At 44.2% G+C, this 20,008-nt stretch overlaps 2 protein-coding genes across 5 annotated transcripts in view; both read right to left on the bottom strand.

Moving 5' to 3' along the window:
* The window catches only part of arhgef10 (Rho guanine nucleotide exchange factor 10), a 53,241-nt gene extending 39,111 nt beyond the window's left edge, over positions 1 to 14,130 (bottom strand). For all 4 annotated transcript variants that reach the window (XM_087832690.1, XM_087832691.1, XM_087832689.1 and 1 more), the window contains exons 1-3: positions 13,974 to 14,130; positions 5,061 to 5,170; positions 271 to 615 (exon numbers count right to left, since the gene is read on the bottom strand). In XM_087832690.1, coding sequence (XP_087688816.1) covers positions 271 to 615; positions 5,061 to 5,097 — 382 coding nt within the window. In that variant the 5' untranslated portion in view covers positions 5,098 to 5,170; positions 13,974 to 14,130. The remainder of the gene's footprint in view (positions 1 to 270; positions 616 to 5,060; positions 5,171 to 13,973) is intronic.
* A 1,628-nt stretch (positions 14,131 to 15,758) lies between these two features.
* On the bottom strand, positions 15,759 to 19,276 carry cln8 (CLN8 transmembrane ER and ERGIC protein). The gene is made up of 3 exons (XM_006800617.3): positions 19,192 to 19,276; positions 18,280 to 18,905; positions 15,759 to 17,961 (listed from the first exon to the last, which is right to left on the bottom strand). The coding sequence occupies exons 2-3, from the start codon at positions 18,817 to 18,819 to the stop codon at positions 17,635 to 17,637; spliced, it is 867 nt and encodes a 288-aa protein (XP_006800680.1). The 5' UTR covers positions 18,820 to 18,905; positions 19,192 to 19,276; the 3' UTR covers positions 15,759 to 17,634.
* Positions 19,277 to 20,008: the final 732 nt, after the last annotated feature.

Below are 20,008 nucleotides of genomic sequence, written 5' to 3' on the forward strand. Positions count from 1 at the left end.
GTGCCCTTCAGTGATAAAAGCCAGAACATCTCCAGCTACAGGCAGCCAGATATACAAGGTGTCACCAGAGAGACAGACTGCCCCACTTTACGATCTCACTCGTGCTGGAGCTGAAGGGGTGTGAGCAGAGCCAGATAGGGTACGCACAACATGACAGGGCAATGCAGAGAATCTTTGTCACTGCCAAAAAACAAAACACACACTCGAGGCATAGTTTAGTTGGAAGGACTCTCCGTCCTGAGGAAAGGCCAGCACTTCTGGACCGCATACCTGTTGCTGCAGGACGTGTCTCTGTGTCATCATCCAGAGGAGGGAGCGGAGGTGGAGGCGGTGGTAAATCATTCTCCCTGTCATCAGTCCCCTCAGCAGCAGATGTCCCTTCAGCTTCTGAAGCTGCGCCACCTGCTGTGGCAACTGTTCCATCTGCTGATGATGGAGCTGCGGAGGAAGGCACCGGGGGGAGGAGGTCCGAGCGTTGGCCGTTCACAGTGCTGTCCTTGTTCTGATCCCTACTGATGGGGAGCGCGGGCGGCGGGCAGGCGGCCTCGGGGATGTCGTCAAAATCGAAGGGTTCCCCCTCATCTTCATCTGCAAAAGAGATGTCACCTGCCAACACTGGACAGGTTCCAGATGTGCCAGGTGTTGGATTTGAGTTAGATTTAGAGAATAATAGATATCGCTTTATTATCTTATCATGTAGTGCAAACTCTGAGGTGACAGACACACTAATTGTGAGTTTACCACAATCAGCTAAACACGTTTTGACTGCATGATAATAGTAACGATACTTAAACGATGCTTTAACATCTGTAGCATCACGGGTGGGGCTGCAGCTCTGGAAAAAGAGGCTGAGGACACAGATACGCTCTGGGTGGCATTTGAAACCTGCAGGACTGAACCACATACAGACTTCTAATTAAGGATGGGCTTGACGTTATTGCACAAGTGTTGGCACCGAAGCAGCACATGCACTGGTTTTACAGCAAAAACAAACTGGGGGGTTACAACGCACAGCTAGCATTCAAAGGCATTCACATCAGAGCACTCAGCTGACAGGAGACAGGAAGGGAGCTACAAATATCTTTCCAGTTTCCACACTGCAATTAGGCCAGCAGGAAAGAGAGCTGTTACTCCCTTCAGCGAGGGCTACAGCCTGAGTTCATGCATTATTCCTGGTTTAGGAATGCTCAGCCTTCATTAGCAGGCTTCAGCTCCAACATGGATACAGACAGTAGGTGAAAAAAGAGTATTTTTATTTCAGAAGTCAGTGCTGGTGAAGATATGAGGTGATACTATAAATAGGCTTTACAGAGCTTGTATGGGGCTCTGCTTCTATCAGAGACGACATCGTGAAGGGTTTCTGGGAATCATATTTTCTCCCACTATCACAGTTTCTCTCAAATACCACAGATTCTTTGTGATCACTCACACGTCTCGTCGCAGCCAGCACGGCTCCGTTCACTCCCAGTCTACAGTTTGATTTTCTGTCTCATATCTCGAACGGGGTCCCAAAGAAAACAGCACGGTCTCCTGTGTGACACGGTGAGGCCCCCCGACAGCACCAGAGGCTGAAATAGCTCAGCTGGGAGCGCGTTAGACTGAAGATCTAAAGGTCACTGGTTCGATCCCACCGCCACAGTTTTTATTCTTTGCTGTCTGTCATGTCTAATTAACCGCATTCACCTCCAGGCTAGTGGCCAGCTAACGGGCTGAACCCTGACTTTGGTGCACACAGCTGTGAATCAGGCTCTGACAGGTAGTCGTTCCACCTCCTCAGTGTGAGAGAGAACAGTCTGTGATTAATGTTCCCGCTCAACTTTGTCAACCCGTGTCCATGTCCACCCACGGCTCAAGAAAACAGAAGTGCAAAGACCAAGCATGAGAACAGAGATGCTATCTGCATGTTTCCATCGGTGGAGCTGAACGCTGTGGGACGCCGTGATAAGGCACGGACAGCCTTTGGAAAACCTGGAAAGTAGGATGCATGATCACATGCTAAAAACTGCATTAATCTGCACTTTGGTGAAACACTCGACCGTGTCAGAACAGAGTTCGTTTGATTGGATTTTGCCAGAGCAATAATCACAGACGGCCATTCAATAGTACATCTGTAACTGTGGGCCGAGGAGGTCATTGATAGCTGGCTCGGTGAGTGGCTGTGCATGTCACAACAGCTTACTTACAGACTGTGCACACACACACACACACACGATTATCATCTAACGTCTACTTTCAGCTCTTAAAGGGAAATAAAATCTGACATATATATATATATATATATATATATATATATATATATATATATATATGTATATATACATATATACATATATATATATATATATATATATATACACAGGCGAGCTAGTTCACGCTGACAACATGGATGTTGTTCTGAGGACCCCTCAGCTCCATAACGCTCTGCTTAAATGACTCACTGCTTCTGTTTCGCCTCAGCAACAAATCGAGCGAGCGGCCAGCTGGAGACGAAGGATTTCTCTGGCCTGCGTCTACCCCGGAGGCTTTGTGTGTCTGTGTGCGCGCTGCTGCATCAGTATTCTGCCTCATACTGAAGCACATTGTCTGCTGTTCACAGTAGCGCAGCACATTTTACTCTCCTTACTCCCTCATTCCTCCGCCCACGCACGCTACAGCGGCGGATGAGCGGAGGAGAGGAATCTGCGCTGTTGACTCCAGCTGCACAGCTTCATCCACCTCTGAGAAAATCATCTAACCTTACGATGACCTGCAGAAGTGATCAGCTGACCAACACCTGCAACCTCTGTGAAACAAAGTTTCCTCATTCTGGTTAAAGTGGACGTTTTTGTTCATTTTCTGTCGTACACATACACATTTATAAACTGTGACAGCTGTGGAATTTTTTAATGAGCCCTGTGAGCCAAACCCTTATTTTTCCTCGTTGGATTTGGATGATGTCAGAGAGAAAGGATATCCTTTATATAGAAGCTCCACCCACCTGCCTTTCAAACCATCTGCCCGTCTATTGTCATTGTACATGTACAACGAAATTGCGAGGGACAGCCAATCACAAAAGAGCTAAACGAGACGGTGGTCTTTCAGGACGAGGCGCTAAAAGGAAATGGATGATTGTTAAACTCAGCTCTCTTCCTCAGTGTGTCTATTGTCCTGTCCCTCATCTCCCCTCCCCTCACCCTAAAAAGTTGCAGCAGATGGCCCCGCCCCTCCCTGAGCCTGTTAAAATGGAGTTTTTCCTTCCCACAGTCACCGAATGCTTGCTCATAGGGAGTTTTGATTGCTGAGGTTTTGTAGGGCCTGTTGTTGTGATTTGGCACTATGTACAGTGGGGCAAAAAAGTATTTAGTCAGCCACCGATTGTGCAAGTTCCCCCACTTAAAATGATGACAGAGGTCAGTAATTTGCACCAGAGGTACACTTCAACTGTGAGAGACAGAATGTGAAAAAAAAAATCCATGAATTCACATGGTAGGATTTGTAAAGAATTTATTCGTAAATCAGGGTGGAAAATAAGTATTTGGTCACCTCAAACAAGGAAAATCCCTGGCTCTCACAGACCTGTAACGTCTTCTGTAAGAAGCTTTTCTGTCCCCCACTCGTTACCTGTATGAATGGCACCTGTTTGACCTCATCATCTGTATAAAAGACACCTGTCCACAGCCTCAACCAGTCAGACTCCAAACTCCGCCATGGCCAAGACCAAAGAGCTTTCGAAGGACACCAGGAAAAGAATTGTAGACCTGCACCAGACTGGGAAGAGTGAATCTACAATAGGCAAGCAGCTTGGTGTGAAAAAATCAACTGTGGGAGCAATCATCAGAAAATGGAAGACATACAAGACCACTGATAATCTCCCTCGATCTGGGGCTCCACGCAAGATCTCATCCCGTGGGGTCAAAATGATCATGAGAACGGTGAGCAAAGATCCCAGAACCACACGGGGGGACCTGGTGAATGACCTGCAGAGAGCTGGGACCAAAGTAACAAAGGTCACCATCAGTAACACACTACAACGGCAGGGAATCAAATCCCGCAGTGCCAGACGTGTTCCGCTGCTGAAGCCAGTGCATGTCCAGGCCCGTCTGAAGTTTGCCAGAGAGCACATGGATGATACAGCAGAGGATTGGGAGAATGTCATGTGGTCAGATGAAACCAAAGTAGAACTTTTTGGGATAAACTCAACTCGTCGTGTTTGGAGGAAGAAGAATACTGAGTTGCATCCCAAGAACACCATACCTACTGTGAAGCATGGGGGTGGAAACATCATGCTATGGGGCTGTTTTTCTGCCAAGGGGACAGGACGACTGATCCGTGTTAAGGACAGAATGAATGGGGCCAAGTATCGTGAGATTTTGAGCCAAAACCTCCTTCCATCAGTGAGAACTTTGAAGATGAAACGAGGCTGGGTCTTCCAACATGACAATGATCCAAAACACACTGCCCGGGCAACAAAGGAGTGGCTCCGTAAGAAGCATTTGAAAGTCCTGGAGTGGCCTAGCCAGTCTCCAGACCTCAACCCCATAGAAAATCTGTGGTGGGAGTTGAAAGTCCGTGTTGCTCGGCGACAGCCCCAAAACATCACTGCTCTTGAGAAGATCTGCATGGAGGAATGGGCCAAAATACCAGCTACTGTGTGTGCAAACCTGGTAAAGACCTATAGTAAACGTTTGACCTCTGTTATTGCCAACAAAGGTTATGTTACAAAGTATTGAGTTGTATTTTTGTTATTGACCAAATACTTATTTTCCACCCTGATTTACGAATAAATTCTTTACAAATCCTACCATGTGAATTCATGGATTTTTTTTTCACATTCTGTCTCTCACAGTTGAAGTGTACCTCTGGTGCAAATTACTGACCTCTGTCATCATTTTAAGTGGGGGAACTTGCACAATCGGTGGCTGACTAAATACTTTTTTGCCCCACTGTACATAAAATTGAACTGACCAACTGAGCTAACCGGCCAATGAAAACAACACTTTCCACCATGTTTACCAGTTTAAGCATCGAGGAAGCGGACACATGCAAATCACATATGAAGGACGAGGATTTGTTGACTTTACTTTCAGGAGGTGGGGGAGGGAAGTCTTCCATGTCCATGCTTGCTGCTCTTCTCCTGCTAAAGCTCTTCAGACATCAGCACGCAGAGGCTCAGTTACACCAACGCACATTCCTACAGGAGGAAAGGACAAATGTCATTACAGTCAGTTTAAGGAGGCTCATGCAACAGAAAAAAGAGACTGAGTTTGGCATTTCTAGGTCAGCATATGTGAGCCAGTCGGTCCACAAAAGACCAACCACTTGTTATTCAATGTTACTTAATCAAAGTGGCAGACAGCAGCGTGGCTGTGTTGTCCCGGTCTGCTACCTTTTGTATCAACATCTGATTCTGAACCAAAGCGAATTCAGACAAACGAAGAGTGAGTGAAAACAAAGGAAACACTTGTAAAGCTCCCGGGGAGAGCTGATGCCGGCGTGTGTTTACGTGTGCCCGACATTCTCATATGCTAATGCTGCGTGTGTGTGTGCGCATGCCATGGTATACACAGCCTGTGCTACCATTGTAATGGACACATCACACCCCGCTGCGTGTCCACGAGGAAAACAGAGGCTGTGGAGCTTTGCAGCTAAAGCAAAGTTCATGCAAAGCAGGATTCAGCTTAGATTTGAACTCATTTCTTTGGTTTCAAATTAGGGCTGCCACAAACAATTATTTTTACGATTAGTCGACTAATCAGATCATCATCCATTGGACGTAAAACGTACAGCTTGTTGCACCAGCAGCATCTGCTCTTATATAACTATCATTAGCTTACAGCTTTAAGTGTTTAAGGTATGTGCTAACCAGTGTTGGGACTAACGCGTTATTAAGTAACGCGTTACAGTAACTACGTTATTATTGTGGTAACGAGCACGGTAACTAGTTATTATGCCAAAATCAGGAACGCGTTAGTCGTTACTGGGATTTAGATAGGGTCGTTACTCGTTACTTCGTGTGGTGGCTATCGCGGAGCTTCCACCACAGATTCAGTAACATTAGCAAGTGGTGGAGGCCAGCAGGTGGATGAGGGAAAGTGGACGCAGAAGGAAAAGAGACCCGAGGCGGCCGCCGGTCCAAGTGTGAACTGAACTTCAGGTAAGAAGTTATGACCTGCAGTCTACCTGGGTCAGATATAAACCAGGTTTAGGTGGAGTTTATTTTCGTTGTGCTGACCTTTTCCATACTGCGTACTAGCTAGCATGATGGAGTTTCTATACAGCTGGGTGGGTGCTATGAAGTTAATGATGTTGAACTTTATTTTGTTCATAAATTATTAGAGTTGCCAACCGTCCCGTCTGGTATTCAGAGAAAATATTACGCGTTTCTTATTGAGGTGAAAAGGAACAGTTTGTCCCGGACTTCAGCTACAATGAAAAAGACACAAAGCTGGAGTTATTCTGTGTCTTTGCTGCACAGCTGCCTCTTCTTCTTTCATTCTCCCCCCTCCCTCTCCCGTTTCTACTTCAATCATGAAAACTGATCAATGATCAGCTGATCGTCTCTCTTGTTTGTTTATCGCCCACTTTGCGCCAGAAAGAGGAAACCAGCGGATGTCGCGCTAAACAACAGCCGCACGTTTAAGCTTGATCAGCTGTTGTTAGAATTTATTTAATATTAATTTCTAGTATCAGCTGATGTTTGCTGGAGCCACAGCTGCAAAAAAGCTGCTGGTCATGATATCGGTTTGGTTATCTGGTGAGAGGGAAACATGAAGATGAAACCAGGAGATGTCCTTACTGAATCATCAGAGCTGAACAGATGATGGAGATACAGGTTTACCTTTTAGGTGACATGAATGAGTTGAAGGGAAGTTATGAACTGTTTCTGAGAGACAGATAACCCCAGGATCCTTTTTAGGTAGTTGACAGCTGGTAACTGTGCAGGTGCGGATCTAGCAAAGTTTTGCCAGGGGGGCCAGGTAGGGCATTAACAGGGAGAGGGGGGCACAAAGAAATACTTTTCTTTCTTATTCTCATTTAAAATGTCTAGCTTTTAAAAAATAATTATCTGAATCTTACAACAAACAATTGATAGATTGATACATATATACCATCAAGACAGTGAACATCACTGTCACAACAGCGTTTGTTTTCATTCAAAGGCTTTATGATTTTTCCTATAATGGCGGCCGGTCTCTAGTCAAAATGCCCCGGCCAATTTTTTGTCCCAGTCCAGCCCTGTATGCAGCTCATCTGCAGTCTGGTGTTACCTACATCTTCCTATTCAGAAGGCAGAATTTCCGAGTTCTGAGTACAATCAAAGCACCACGACTGCAGTTTTTGTGTTGGATGTAAAAGGCGCACATGACGCTGTGACGTAGGCTAGAATCATGGCAGCAGTCAATGACGGTCCAGGCGTGGGATTTCTCTCGTGGAAAAATGCACATTATCTTTTCCTTTCTATTGGTAGGTGGCACAGTGCACTTGTGGCAAGTAAGCAAGCTAGAAGACTGGCAATCTTGCTGGGTATCCAGTTACAGAAGCAACACATTAACAAGAGAATTCTGAGTAAAACCAAAGTTACTTTCCCTAGTAACTAGTTACTTTGAAAGTAACGAGTAACTTGAAGTAACTGAGTTACTTTTGATAGAAGTAACTAGTAATGTAACTAAGTTACTATTTTAAAGTAACTTACCCAACACTGGTGCTAACTAAAAATAAAGACAAGATGATAGTTTATTAAATTTTAATGAAATTTGCAGATTGTTTCGGTGAAGTTTAATAAACTCCTTGCTATCTAAAATATAACAGGACACCGGAGTAAATTCTCGAGCATCTCACACTTCTGATAATCAGCTGTCTGCTTGACGTTTATTCAGCTGTGTAAAAACTATAACTTTAATCTCAGCCAAACCGATTTACTCAGGAACAAATAAAATACGAAAAAAAGCCAAACAATAACATTTTAAGTTATCTAAGTGACTTATATATCATGTTTAACCTGAGTAGCGAAAGACGGCGGTGGGTTTGAAAACTATTTGCCGGGAGTCCGGTGTTCTCACGGCTCTAGTGAGCCTAGCCCCCGGCTAGCTATCGAGCTAGTGGGTAAGAGACGTCTCCGAAACCGTTGGAGCGCTTTTGAAAATATGTGGTGTCTTGATAAACTGAGCAGATATTTGAGGTTTACACAGCTACATTCTCGCCTGAAAATATGTTAAACGTTTATATTGTGACCCAGAAAGAATAATAAGAGTAATATTAAAACTAACTAGCTGCCGCCATTGTTGGAAACTGAGCTGGGCTGCGCTATGAATTCTGGGACACAGCTTCTTCTTCTTCGGGGTTTAACGGCAGCTGGCATCCTTGTACATGCAGTGCTGCCATCTTCTGTTTCAGTCCGTTATTACACTCTTAAATCCTACTACTTATTCCTGCGTCTTTTGTGATCTTACAAAGCTTCAAACAATGCGTCGACTATTAAATTAGTCGTCGACGATTTTGATAGTCGACGTAATCGTGACTAGTCGACTAATCGTGGCAGCCCCATTTCAAATACATTCAGAATGCATTACACAAGTCGACTATCAAAAACTCACTTTAACGCTCCAGGATGTGAAATATGTGCTGCTGTAAATTAAAACCCAGGCAGGTTATCATGCAGAGGCACAGGTCAGTGTGGCACTTCTGTCTCAAACAGCAATTATCAGCCACACATTTTGGTCCTTATTAGCATGCTGAGGCAGGAGACCTTTGGACCTGCATGAACACGAGAGACGTTACATTCCTGAGCAGCACAGGGTTCCTGCCTGATGTGCAGCTTTTATCCAGAGGTGACAGTTTCTGTCGAACAAAGCTGAGCTATTTACTGGACATCTTCAGCTCTCTACTGTGCACAAGGACGGATGACAGTGTGGTGACATCATGCTGTGGCATAAAGCAGGCATTGTAGCGCTGTGTGTGCACCATTCTCTATCCATGCAATCTCCACAGCCAGCGTAGCTTCACAGCAGTCTGCTTCTGACTAAGACAAACGTGCAGCAGAACAGAAGACAAGAAGGATAACTCATTCTGAGTCTCAAAGCTTGTTTTGTCTAGAAATAATGTGAAACAGTGCTAACACAGACAGGTAGGCTGCACTGAGCCTGAGGAGGCCCTAGCTTCATAACATATCTTACATCTGTCCATCTTTAGGCTCTACTGTGCTGAAGAACAGTGATATATAATGTTTGTGTTTGAACTTTTTTTAATTATCATGATATGAAATATTTTCTTAGACTGAATAAAATAATAAAAAGTTAAAAATAAGAACAATCCAGTGTGAAAACTCTGAATCTTTATTTTTATTCCAGGGGCTTCGTACTTGGGTTTCCTTCTTAGTTTCGTGAGTCAGCTGTAACTGCTGTGAGCAGGTAACTACACGACAAACACGCTCGTAACTCGGCTGACACGTTTTAAAGCGAGGAACTGTCAGCCGAAGCCAAACAGAAGCTTCAAAGCGTGACTCATCTCTCCCGTTAAAAGCATTGTTTGAGGTTTAGGAAAGCAGGAAAAGGATGGACGGGAGAGGAAAGGGACTGAAACGTGTTCTTCTTCCCCCAAAGGCACTAAAGAGAAAAAGTGGTTACAAAAACTTGTTACTGAAACACTTTCGTTTCTCATGTTTCTGTTTATTTGTAATATGTGTGAGTGAAGCCTGCAGATTCCTGCATTCCTCCCTGCTCCTGTAATTACTCCCACTTTGGTCTTTCTGCTTGCTTTTGGAGGAAAACTAAACACATTTCCAAATTATACCCTGCGCTGCTTGTGGTGTAGCGTGACTTCAAATGCGGTCTTCACCAAACAAGCACCTGTCTCACCCGTGAAGATGACCTGTAGCACAAACAACATGACATCTGCAGCTTTGGACCGAGCCACACAAGCTGAGTGTGCGTATCTCACAAACCCTCGCTGAGAGACCAAATACAGTCACAGTAATTAATTTTTAATTGTACTGCTAATCTATTTGCTGTTTAATTAAAAGGCAGTGCATTGCTGGCTGATCTCAGAGCCGTGATTTAATGCAGAGTGGGAAACAGCAGAAAAGGTAAAATCCTCTCCACAGTTGGTGATACACTCAGCTGAGCGTGTCATTACATGCTGGAGCGGCTGAGCAATGCTGCGCAGACAGGAAAACAGTCACATGGTTTACAGCGTAATGCAGACATGCTCACCTGTGTGCTCCAATAACCTGCACATACAGCAGAAGGCCGAGTGCAGAGGATCAGCTGTGACCCGTGTGGAGTGAGACAGAAACACCACAGCTGACTTTGTCTTCATCTTAATTTTAGAATCACATTTCCATTAAATCGTGTTTCAAACATGTGAAACTCTTATAATCGTATTAACTGAAGCCACACCCAACCCGTGTCCATAGATGAGGCAGGGTTTCTTATCATGCACTAATCATCTACAGAAATCAAAGAATGACTGACTTGCATTTAAGCTTTTAAACACAGATTTAACACAGACCAATCAAAAATGTGCAACGCTGAGAGCTCGGCAAGAGGTTTGCAGCCGAGTCTTGTAGTGCGCACTTAAAGACAAGTGGCATTCCACACACAGGCTGAAAGTCATAAACAAAGCCTCGGGGGGCGGGTGCTGGGAGAGACAGGCGCTACGGGTGTCTGAGCTTTGCTCTGCAGCTCTGGGCAGAGCATCCTTCTGTTCGGATTACTGAACACAAGATCTGCAAAGAGAGGCCCAGCAGTCTTAACAAAGTACTGTAAGATGTTTGTGAGGACGCTCAGGGCGCTGCAGCTCTTCATGACCAGAATTCAAGAGTAACAGCAGAGTTAAAAGGAGGCGTCTGCTTCTCACATAGATCACTCTCATTAACACACTTACTTATAATTTGAACCACATGATAAAAAATAAAGTGATGAGCATCCAGTAGAGCACCACGGCTCACACAGTATGTGGGCCTCGACAACACCACCCACTCCAACCACAAACTTGGAGTCCTGACTGCTGGCAAGTTGAAAGCTCAGATCAGATCTGGGACTAGGGCTGCCACGATTAGTCGACTAGTCACGATTACGTCGACTATCAAGATCGTCGACGACTGATTTAATAGTCGACGCGTCATTTGACGCTTTGTAAGATCACAAAAGACGCAGGAATAAGTAGTAGGATTTAAGAGTGTAATAACGGACTGAAACAGTAGATGGCAGCACTGCATGTACAAGGATGCCAGCTGCCGTTCAACCCCGAAGAAGAAGAAGCTGTGTCCCAGAATTCATAGCGCGGCCCAGCTCAGTTTCCAACAATGGCGGCAGCTAGTTAGTTTTAATATTACTCTTATTATTCTTTCTGGGTCACAAAATAAACGTTTAACATATTTCAGGCGACAATGTAGCTGTGTAAACCTCAAATATCTGCTCAGTTTATCAAGACACCACATATTTTCAAAAGCGCTCCGACGTTTTTGGAGACGTCTGCTACCCACTAGCTCGATAGCTAGCCGGGGGCTAGGCTCACTAGAGCCGTGAGAACACCGGACTCCCGGCTAATCGTTTTCAAACCCACCGCCGTCTTTCGCTACTCAGGTTAAACATGATATACAAGTCACTTAGATAACTTAAAATGTTATTGTTTGGCTTAGCACATACCTTAAACACTTAAAGCTGTAAGCTAATGATAGTTATATAAGAGCAGATGCTGCTGGTACAATAAGCTGTATGTTTTACATCCAATGGATCATGATCTGATTAGTCGACTATCAAAATAATAGTTTGTGGCAGCCCTATCTGGGACCGAAGGAAATTCACAGGCACATATATCACTACCACAGTAAAGCAAGCAGTCCTCCCTACTGCTCACATGGCCCACCGTTTACTCCTCTCCAATGAATACAACCTCTCCTCACAGCACTGCAGGATAAACCCACACAGAACACAAGAAGATAAGTCTGCTCCCCATCAGCTACTACTTATAATTACAATGCAGCGGCGGTCGATTGTAGGGAGTACACTTCAATAATCAGATGCACGCGGCCGCAGGACTTTCATCTGATTACAGACGTGATTTATTGGGCTTGCCATAATGATGCATCACCCCACCATACAGTATGTATGAAGCGGCCTTTTGCAGGCAAATTCTGTTTTTAATAATACAAAAAGCAAACACTGACATGACCCTGCCAGCCTGGGAATCACTCAGCAAAATAAAAGACTGCATTATATTTCAAACGTGGTGTCCATTTGAAGACAGAGACCGTAAAGTCTTGGCTGTCACTCGTAACTGGTCTCCACCCAGCCAGCGAGCCACACCAAAGCTCCGAGAAGCCAACATGTCACCAGAAACACTATTTAGTGAGCGGTGATGAGCAGCCACTCTAAGGCGCTTTTGTTAACTGGCTGGATTTCAGCTCTGAAGGAATGTTAATGTGAATAAAGCAGCTCAATCAGATTACAATAAATGACCACAGGAAACCACACCACTCCTGATCATCAGTGGGCTATGCATGGACTTGAAAAGGGTGGAAACAGTTCCCAAAGCCAAGAATATGAGTGACTCTTAGCTTTACTCATCCCTGGGCAGAGTCCTGAGCTACAGCTCATCTCACAGAGCACGGTGCTGTCGCACAAAGGAAGGTAAAGCTCCCTGACAAGCCGGCGCTGTGTCAGTTTCTCTCGTCCACCTGCACGAGAGCAGCGGCCTTTCTTTTCCAGCTGTTGGCGAGCTATGCTGCTAATCCACGTCCCGTCTCGGTGGATGTTTGGCCAAGTTGTGGGTGGACAGTGACTCCATTAACTGCCATTCTAAAAATGAATGGTATGCTCCTCTGCACGACCCCCGAGCTCAGTCACGGTAAACAGTAGCTGCTATTGGCAAAGCGGCGTTACAGGCACAGTCACAGTTACCTAACTAATTCCTGGTATTTCTCCATTAAAACGCACCTGTGTTCACAGACTGCTCCGAGCACAGGTGACATCACTGAAGCTCTGTGTTCTCATGTTTGTGGCAAAGCTGGCTGTGATCAATAAAAGCATCTTCATAAAGGACTACGTGATGTACACGACATTAAGTGACAGCAGGCAGTTTAAGCACAGTAAAAACAGCCCACACTGGTGGAGCTATTAAGCATCTGTATTTACAGGCCTCTCCAGTTATTTGCCAAACAAATTACCAGTGGAGACTCTTGTGTGCAAGCATGTGCATGTGTGAGCCTTTCTTCCACCTCACCCTCGTCCTGGCTGAATGAACTGGACGTGCACGACACTGGACAATACAAGCAGTGATCAAAGCGTTCTTTGTATTTCTAACCATCGTTGGAGATCTACCAAACCTCGGAGGGTTCCTTGAGGAACTTCACTTTTGTAGTGCAGATAGGCACCTAATAAACCTACCAAAGGCCAAACAGATGAATTAAACTGAGGTTTCACAGCCTGCTCACACCAATCTTCCACTTGGCTGAAGCTGTGCAGGGCTTTGGCTGAGGAATGCTATGCATGACTACTTGGATTTGTAGTGGGCCGCTGCAGCTCTGATTTATCCAGTTATGAATGATTTTTCGGAGTGTCAACTCCACGGGTGGTGCAGTGTTTTCAGTCCACATTTTTGTGTTCATAAAGCTGTTTGTGATCAGTCCTAAAACAGCAGTAAGATCAAAGTAAGAAGAAGAAACGGCCGCTCAGAAACTTGGTGAATTCTTTAACACAGAGGAGAGTTTGTTGATGTGATTCTTGTTCTTAAAGCAGATCGTTTCCGGATTAGGATGCACTAATTGGCATAAATGCGCATAACAGGCGCATTAGTGACTGTGTTATTGCAGGTATCTGACAGGGTTTGGGATCTTCTCCGTGGAAACTGACACGCCACGTTATAGCCAACATCTTCCAACACACAGTTTCTGCTTCGGGCTGACATCACTGCTCCCTTCACCTCACAGTTATCGGGACACATTTGTCAGGGTTATTCAGAACTTTGTGAAAAACCTACAAATGACCTCAACTTACCGTTCTGTGACGTGCTCCCAGGTGAATGACGTAATCCTTTCACAGCAAGCGTTAAACGCAAAACATTTCAGACTCCCGCACAACTTCAAACCTATCAAAACATCCACTTCTCGTCCTTTTTACTTCTCTCCCTTCGGTGCAAGCTGACTTCATCCATGAAAACCCTCTCACCCCCCGTCTCAGACGCTGATTGGCCGCCACGGTGCTACTACGGGCTCTGATTGGCTGCGTAGAACGCCAATCAAACCTCCGCCGTCTTCTCCGGATTTTATGGGAAAGAAGTTCGAGCAAAGCGGACACGTGACGTGTGAGGTGGCTCCCTCCTCACAGCTGTCCGGAGATGATGTTGAAGGAAGTTTTTAGCTTATCCGTAAAACCTGAACGGAAAACAACGAAGGAGGGATTTTTGTCCCCGGGAGGCACCGATGTCCACGCTGATGAAGAGGCTGGACTGCTGCTTCACGCGTGATTTACAGGATAGACACATAAAGTTAGAATATTGAAATCTGTGCTTTTAACGCTGAAACTTTCACTTTTTTTAAGGAAAAATGTTTTTAAGCATTTTTTATAGATCCTTAAAAAATCCTGAGTAATTTCTCGTTTCTCTGACGGAGCTTTTTGTTTTCATGTCTTAACTTTAAATTGTTCATAGAAAGAGAAGGTGACTTATATATATATATAGATAACTTAAGAGGGAAATGGAATTTAAAAATACAAAGTGCTAGAACAACTTTAAGAACTATGTCCATCTCAATTGCAGGAGTTAAATTATGGAGCAGTCTAACAGAAGAAATAAAAGAAAGTAAAAACATAAAACAGTTTAAAGTAAAATATAAAAACCTAATTTTAAATAAGTATAAGAATGAAGAAAACGGGGTTAACCCAGGACGGTAATGTTGCTGGTAATGGTGTTGTGGTTCTTTTTTGTTTTTCCATAACTTGTGTATCTGCAAATATACACATTCTGTATTTTTCATATGAAAGAAACTATACTGTGGTGGGGCTTGCTAATTTCTTGTTTTTGATTTATGTATGTTTTGTTTTGCTTTACTTTTGTTTCATATGTTGTTCATTTAATTTAAGACTAAAAAAATAAATGAATGAGAGGTAAAACTTGAGGGGTAGGGACAAATAAGTAAATACTTCTGCCTACTCCTTTTCAAACAAATAATCTAATGATATTTTGTAATGATTGTGAAGGCACATGTTTGAAATGTTTGAAATAAAAATGAACTGAACTGAACTTTAAAATGAAGCATCGCAATAAGCGACTCTTCAGACTGTAACAGATCTGTGTACGAGACAAAGCTGCTGCAGCCCTGTGCTCGCTGTTCAGGGGGAAATCATCCTTAAATGTGCAAAAATGTGCTGACGGTTTATGGCAATGTTGAAAAAAAAAATCAATTGAAAACTGGAGGTAATTATTCCCATTGCGCCACCTACAGGCAGATCCTCTGTTGCACATCTTGCAGTCTAAGCCCTCCTCTTTCATTCTCCTCCCCCCTCAGCTCACACTGAGCTTCCCACCTGAAATGCAAGAGGGGGAAGGAACAGCCAAATCAGACTTCCTCCCCTTTGAGCAAACATCTTGAAGGGCTGCCAGTTAAATGTCACAGCTGCAGCATCTGTCTATCAACTTTGTTTAAAGCCTACATTACAGGTCCTTCAGTGCAACGTCACCCTCTGCTCTGCAGACCTGTGTGAACATGCCCCACTTACATGAATTTCTGGGTCACATGCAGGAGCATGGTGACAGGAGAAAAACAGAAGAAAGAGACACAATAACCAAGGAAACACTTTATTTTGAAACTCTGCAGTTTAAATGAATGCACAGTCCAACATAGATAACACAGAAGCTGTTCGTATATGGCACTGAATCAACAGGACATCTGTCCCATGTTAGTTCTCTAATTTTACAATCTGAATCTAACACGATCAGATTTATTTAAAGTGAGATCAGAGCTACAGTTAAATCAACATCATCTTTATGAAGATTAAATTACTGAAGGTGTGAAAAGCAGAACACTTATTTAATGGGCAGCTTTTGTGCAGGCCGAGCCAAAGGTGTTAATGTGCACGCTGTAGAAAGAAAATTACAACTACGTGCACAATTAAAATGTCTTAAAAAATGACTGAATATAACACCTGATTCTGTTTCCCATGTACAATAACAACACAGGGCTATTATTAATGAGAACTAATAGCAGAGCTGTTAAAGTGGGATATTGTGGAGAAGTTGAACATTTGCAGCGAAAGACAAATAAAATCTTTCCTCTGGTTTAAATACAGGAACACACACAATCGCCATTAGTATGTTTTTATAAAAATCCCACACATAAAATAAAACTCAGTGGATTTTAGAATACACCATAAATAAAGCTGGACTGCACCAGTTTAAACCACAATTATCAGGGTCAGAGGTTTGCTTAGTGTAAGCACAGTAAAGCCTTTGTGAAGCAGACTGCTGTGACTCAGTGTAACACTGCCATGATACATGCTTGTTTCTCTGCTGATGCAGTCCAAACGCACAATCTGAACAACACTAATAACTTCAATGAGTAAACCTATGAGGTCATCCTCAAACATGATCCAGTTTTACCCCACTCAGGCAGCAGAGCTGTGTAACAAAGGGTCCACTCTGGAGTTCACAGTGCTTTGATTTAGAGGCACTTCACGCTCACCTCACACTTCCCTAAACAGACGGAGCTAAATTCACTGTCAATAGCTACACAACAGAAACAGCTGTGGGCCGACAACATCTACTCCCAACTCATATTTAAGTCCAGTTTAATTCTGCTCTTTATCTCAAAGCTTTTGTTGATCTTTAACTTACTGATTTTTAATGCAGGAGCTGCTCTCATACATATTTTATACTGAAAAAAGTAATTTATTACTTGCAACACTTGTTAAAAGGTGTGAAATCGCACCATTGCCAACTCTTTGCTGCATCGATAATACTTGTGTGCATAATGAACCACAAAGTCCTGTTATGAGCCTGGAAAAAGCCAGACAGTAATACCAGAGTCCTGAAATAAAACGAAATCGAAATAAAAGCTGTGCAGTGAAAGATTCTGTTGCAAAATCTATTATGATCATATGTAAACCTTTGTCAGGAGCCAAGTCTCTTTATGCCCTTTTCCACTAGCACCTACACAACTCAAGTACTTAGTTTAAAGGGTTTCCATTAGGTGAGTTTGTGAGGAGCTGAGTCAAACAAAAATGTGACATCGGGAGACTTCATGCCACCGATTGGCCAGGGAGTGATGTCACTGGATGAGTCATGAGAGCGACTCCTTCACAAGAATCAAATCTGCCATTTTTCAAACCCAACAACGAAGGAAATGGAGACACAAACTTCTTTTACCCGAAGTCTGACAAGAAAACGCAGACTGGGACTTTCTGCCCACCTTGCTATGATGACCCCGCCCACATTGAGGTGCTACACAATAGTAAAAACCGAGTAGAGTTGAGTTGAGGTGGTGCTAGAGGAAAGAGGCGTTACAGAACAAAGGACTAGAGAGCCCAAGCGGCTTAAAAAGAAGTCCAGTTTAACAAACGTAGAATTTAAAACAGGCATCCATGAAAAGTCAGCTCCCACTCAGTCTCAAATAATAAAATAAAAAGCCATAACTGAAACAGGAAATGACACCGATGATACTCCTTAACTGGCATGAGGTTTTCCAGAAGCCTGAGGCTGACGGTCGGTGGTGCCGTTCAGTGGGATCGCCTTGTTGCCAAAGTTCCAGTCCACAGGATTAAGAAGCTGCATTGTCTTCTTGTGGGTCCATATGGGGTTGATGATAAGTGTGAGCAGAGCGAGGCCAGTGAGGAAGAGTATTAGCGGGGGCAGGGGCGCATGGGTCCACAGCTCCACCCGGTGGGTCAAGGTTACCCACCACATGTAGTAAGTGAGTACCATGCGACAGTGAAACATGTGAATCATCACCCACTGGTTGGCTTTCCAGAACAGAGTGCACGCCCAGCCAGCCTGTCAGGGGAGACACAATCTGTCAGACACTTTCTCTTCACATTCATGCAAAATCTGTTCACTAAACCAGTGAGCAGAAGGAACAGGATAACTGTGGTTAGTGCTTCAGGTTTTTGCTGTTTTTAAAAGGGAACTTCCTCTTTCTAAGAACGTTCTGATACAGTGAACATAATCACAAGGTGCACAAGACCCAAGAGGAAGCAAAACTTGCAAGTCAAGAAAAAGGTCAAGCCTGTGAGATGCTACAGAAAGCCTGGACTTACCAAAGATTACGTACAAATACAAGTCTGGAGAATGAGATGACACGATCATGCTTACCTTCAGCAGCATCCAGGATATACAGGTGAATGGCGTGCTCATCTCCAGCAGGAGGGTGACCATGGGCAGGAAGTGGCCCAGGGAATCCCACACCACCGCCCCCACGTATCCCAACAGGGCGAAGAAATGGTGCGTGGCCAGCGGGAGGTCGAATGACCAAAACACCACACTGGAGGCGTGAAGTGCAACGTTCTCAAATGCAAAAAAGCCCGTGGCTGTGAGCACGTTAAACCACGACCAGTCTTCCTGGCCCCTCACTTTGTCTCTGGTGATTGAGGAGTCTTCAGTGAGGGCCCGGAGACCGGCTACTGTACTCTGGATGCCAAACACCGCCCGGGTGGCAGCAAGGTTCCAAAAAACCTTTTCTTTGGCCAGCAGGGACTTGTAGGTCCGGCACAGAGACACAGACAGGAGGTGGCAGAAGAGGAACACTGCAGTGTAGAAGCAGAAGCCAAGGCCGATGAGCTGGAGGCGATAGTCCCATGAGAAGTACTCTGCACTGGGCTGGGAGAGGCGGCCGGTGTGCTGCTCGGAGGCCATGGCGCTTTACGGAGGATCACCGAACCTGAGCGCGGGGAGGCTCACCTGAAGGTGGAGCTGCTAGGAGCATGGTGTGTGTGGCCCACCTGCAAAACAACAGACAACACATCATCCATTAACGCAGCACTGTGCCTGTGAAAACACTCCACGAAGCCGTGGACCTCGGTACACACGGAGCATTTTATATAAACTCTATGTAAGCCTTCAATCTGTGGTCATTTCATCCGCCCGTGACAAACTTTCACTACCGAGTTCTTCGAAAGAGGAGTCAGAGAAAAGTTCAACGTTAGCATCGCGACATATCTCACAGAATATTTAAAAATGATTAAATCTAAATTTACTTACTAACTAACACAGAAACGTGTAACTTACCGGACCGAAGCGTTACAGCGTACAGCCTCCCCCTGTAACCGCTAATACCCCCAAACAGGAAAACTCACATCATACGACTCCAATTTGGTCATGTGACATCCACACAGGAAGTCCAGCCTCGCTGTACTTTGCAGACATCCCATTGGTCAGCGCTGATCAGCCGTAGAATCCCATTGGTTGCCTCTTATTTATGTTTTCTGTCTGGAAACAGCCTCTTTAATATTAATCACGATTATCTATTATTATTACGACCGGATTCCTGTAGAAGAAGTCGCAAGATTCAACTGAATAAACCGCTAAACAAATAGTAAGATAAACAAATAAACCCTCACAGTAATAAATAATATAGTCATGTCAATAAAATGTTAATTTCTGCTCAAAAAAAGGAATAAACGTGCGCACAGAACTGCATTTTTAACTATTAGAGGTGTGCTACTGGGACATGGCATCTGTGTCTATCTCCGACCAGCAGAGGGAGCCCTTGCATTGTGAGATTCAAATGAAGTGGCCTTGCTTACATTTTTCGTGGTTTTGTTTTTGAGGAGTTGATGTGCTAAAGCTTTGATTTATTTTATTCCACTGTATTATTAATGTGTCTTATTTGTATTTGTTGCAAGAGTCGTTTAACAAAAAGGAGCGAACCTTGTGTTCTACTCTCACTGGACTCTTTCTCAGCTTCCTCTCAGGTTTACTGGTTAAGACAAATTACCCATTGTTGTTTACCTGGCAAAGAGCTCGTAGGTCAAAATTCTGCAGGAATGAAAAGCATTGAAAACATGTAATACCCAGCATATCTTTGCCTGACTTCCACCTTTAT

The sequence above is a fragment of the Neolamprologus brichardi genome, chromosome 19 (genome assembly GCF_056152115.1).
Source record: "Neolamprologus brichardi isolate AB-2024 chromosome 19, ASM5615211v1, whole genome shotgun sequence".
NCBI classification, from domain to species: Eukaryota; Metazoa; Chordata; class Actinopteri; order Cichliformes; family Cichlidae; genus Neolamprologus; species Neolamprologus brichardi.

Coding starts and splice junctions, on each gene's coding strand:
- cln8 (XM_006800617.3), bottom strand. CDS start 18,819: ATGGCCTCCGAGCAGCACACCGGCCGCCTCTCCCAGCCCAGTGCAGAG. Junction 17,962..18,279: donor TATCCTGGATGCTGCTGAAG/GTAAGCATGATC, acceptor CTCCCCTGACAG/GCTGGCTGGGCGTGCACTCT.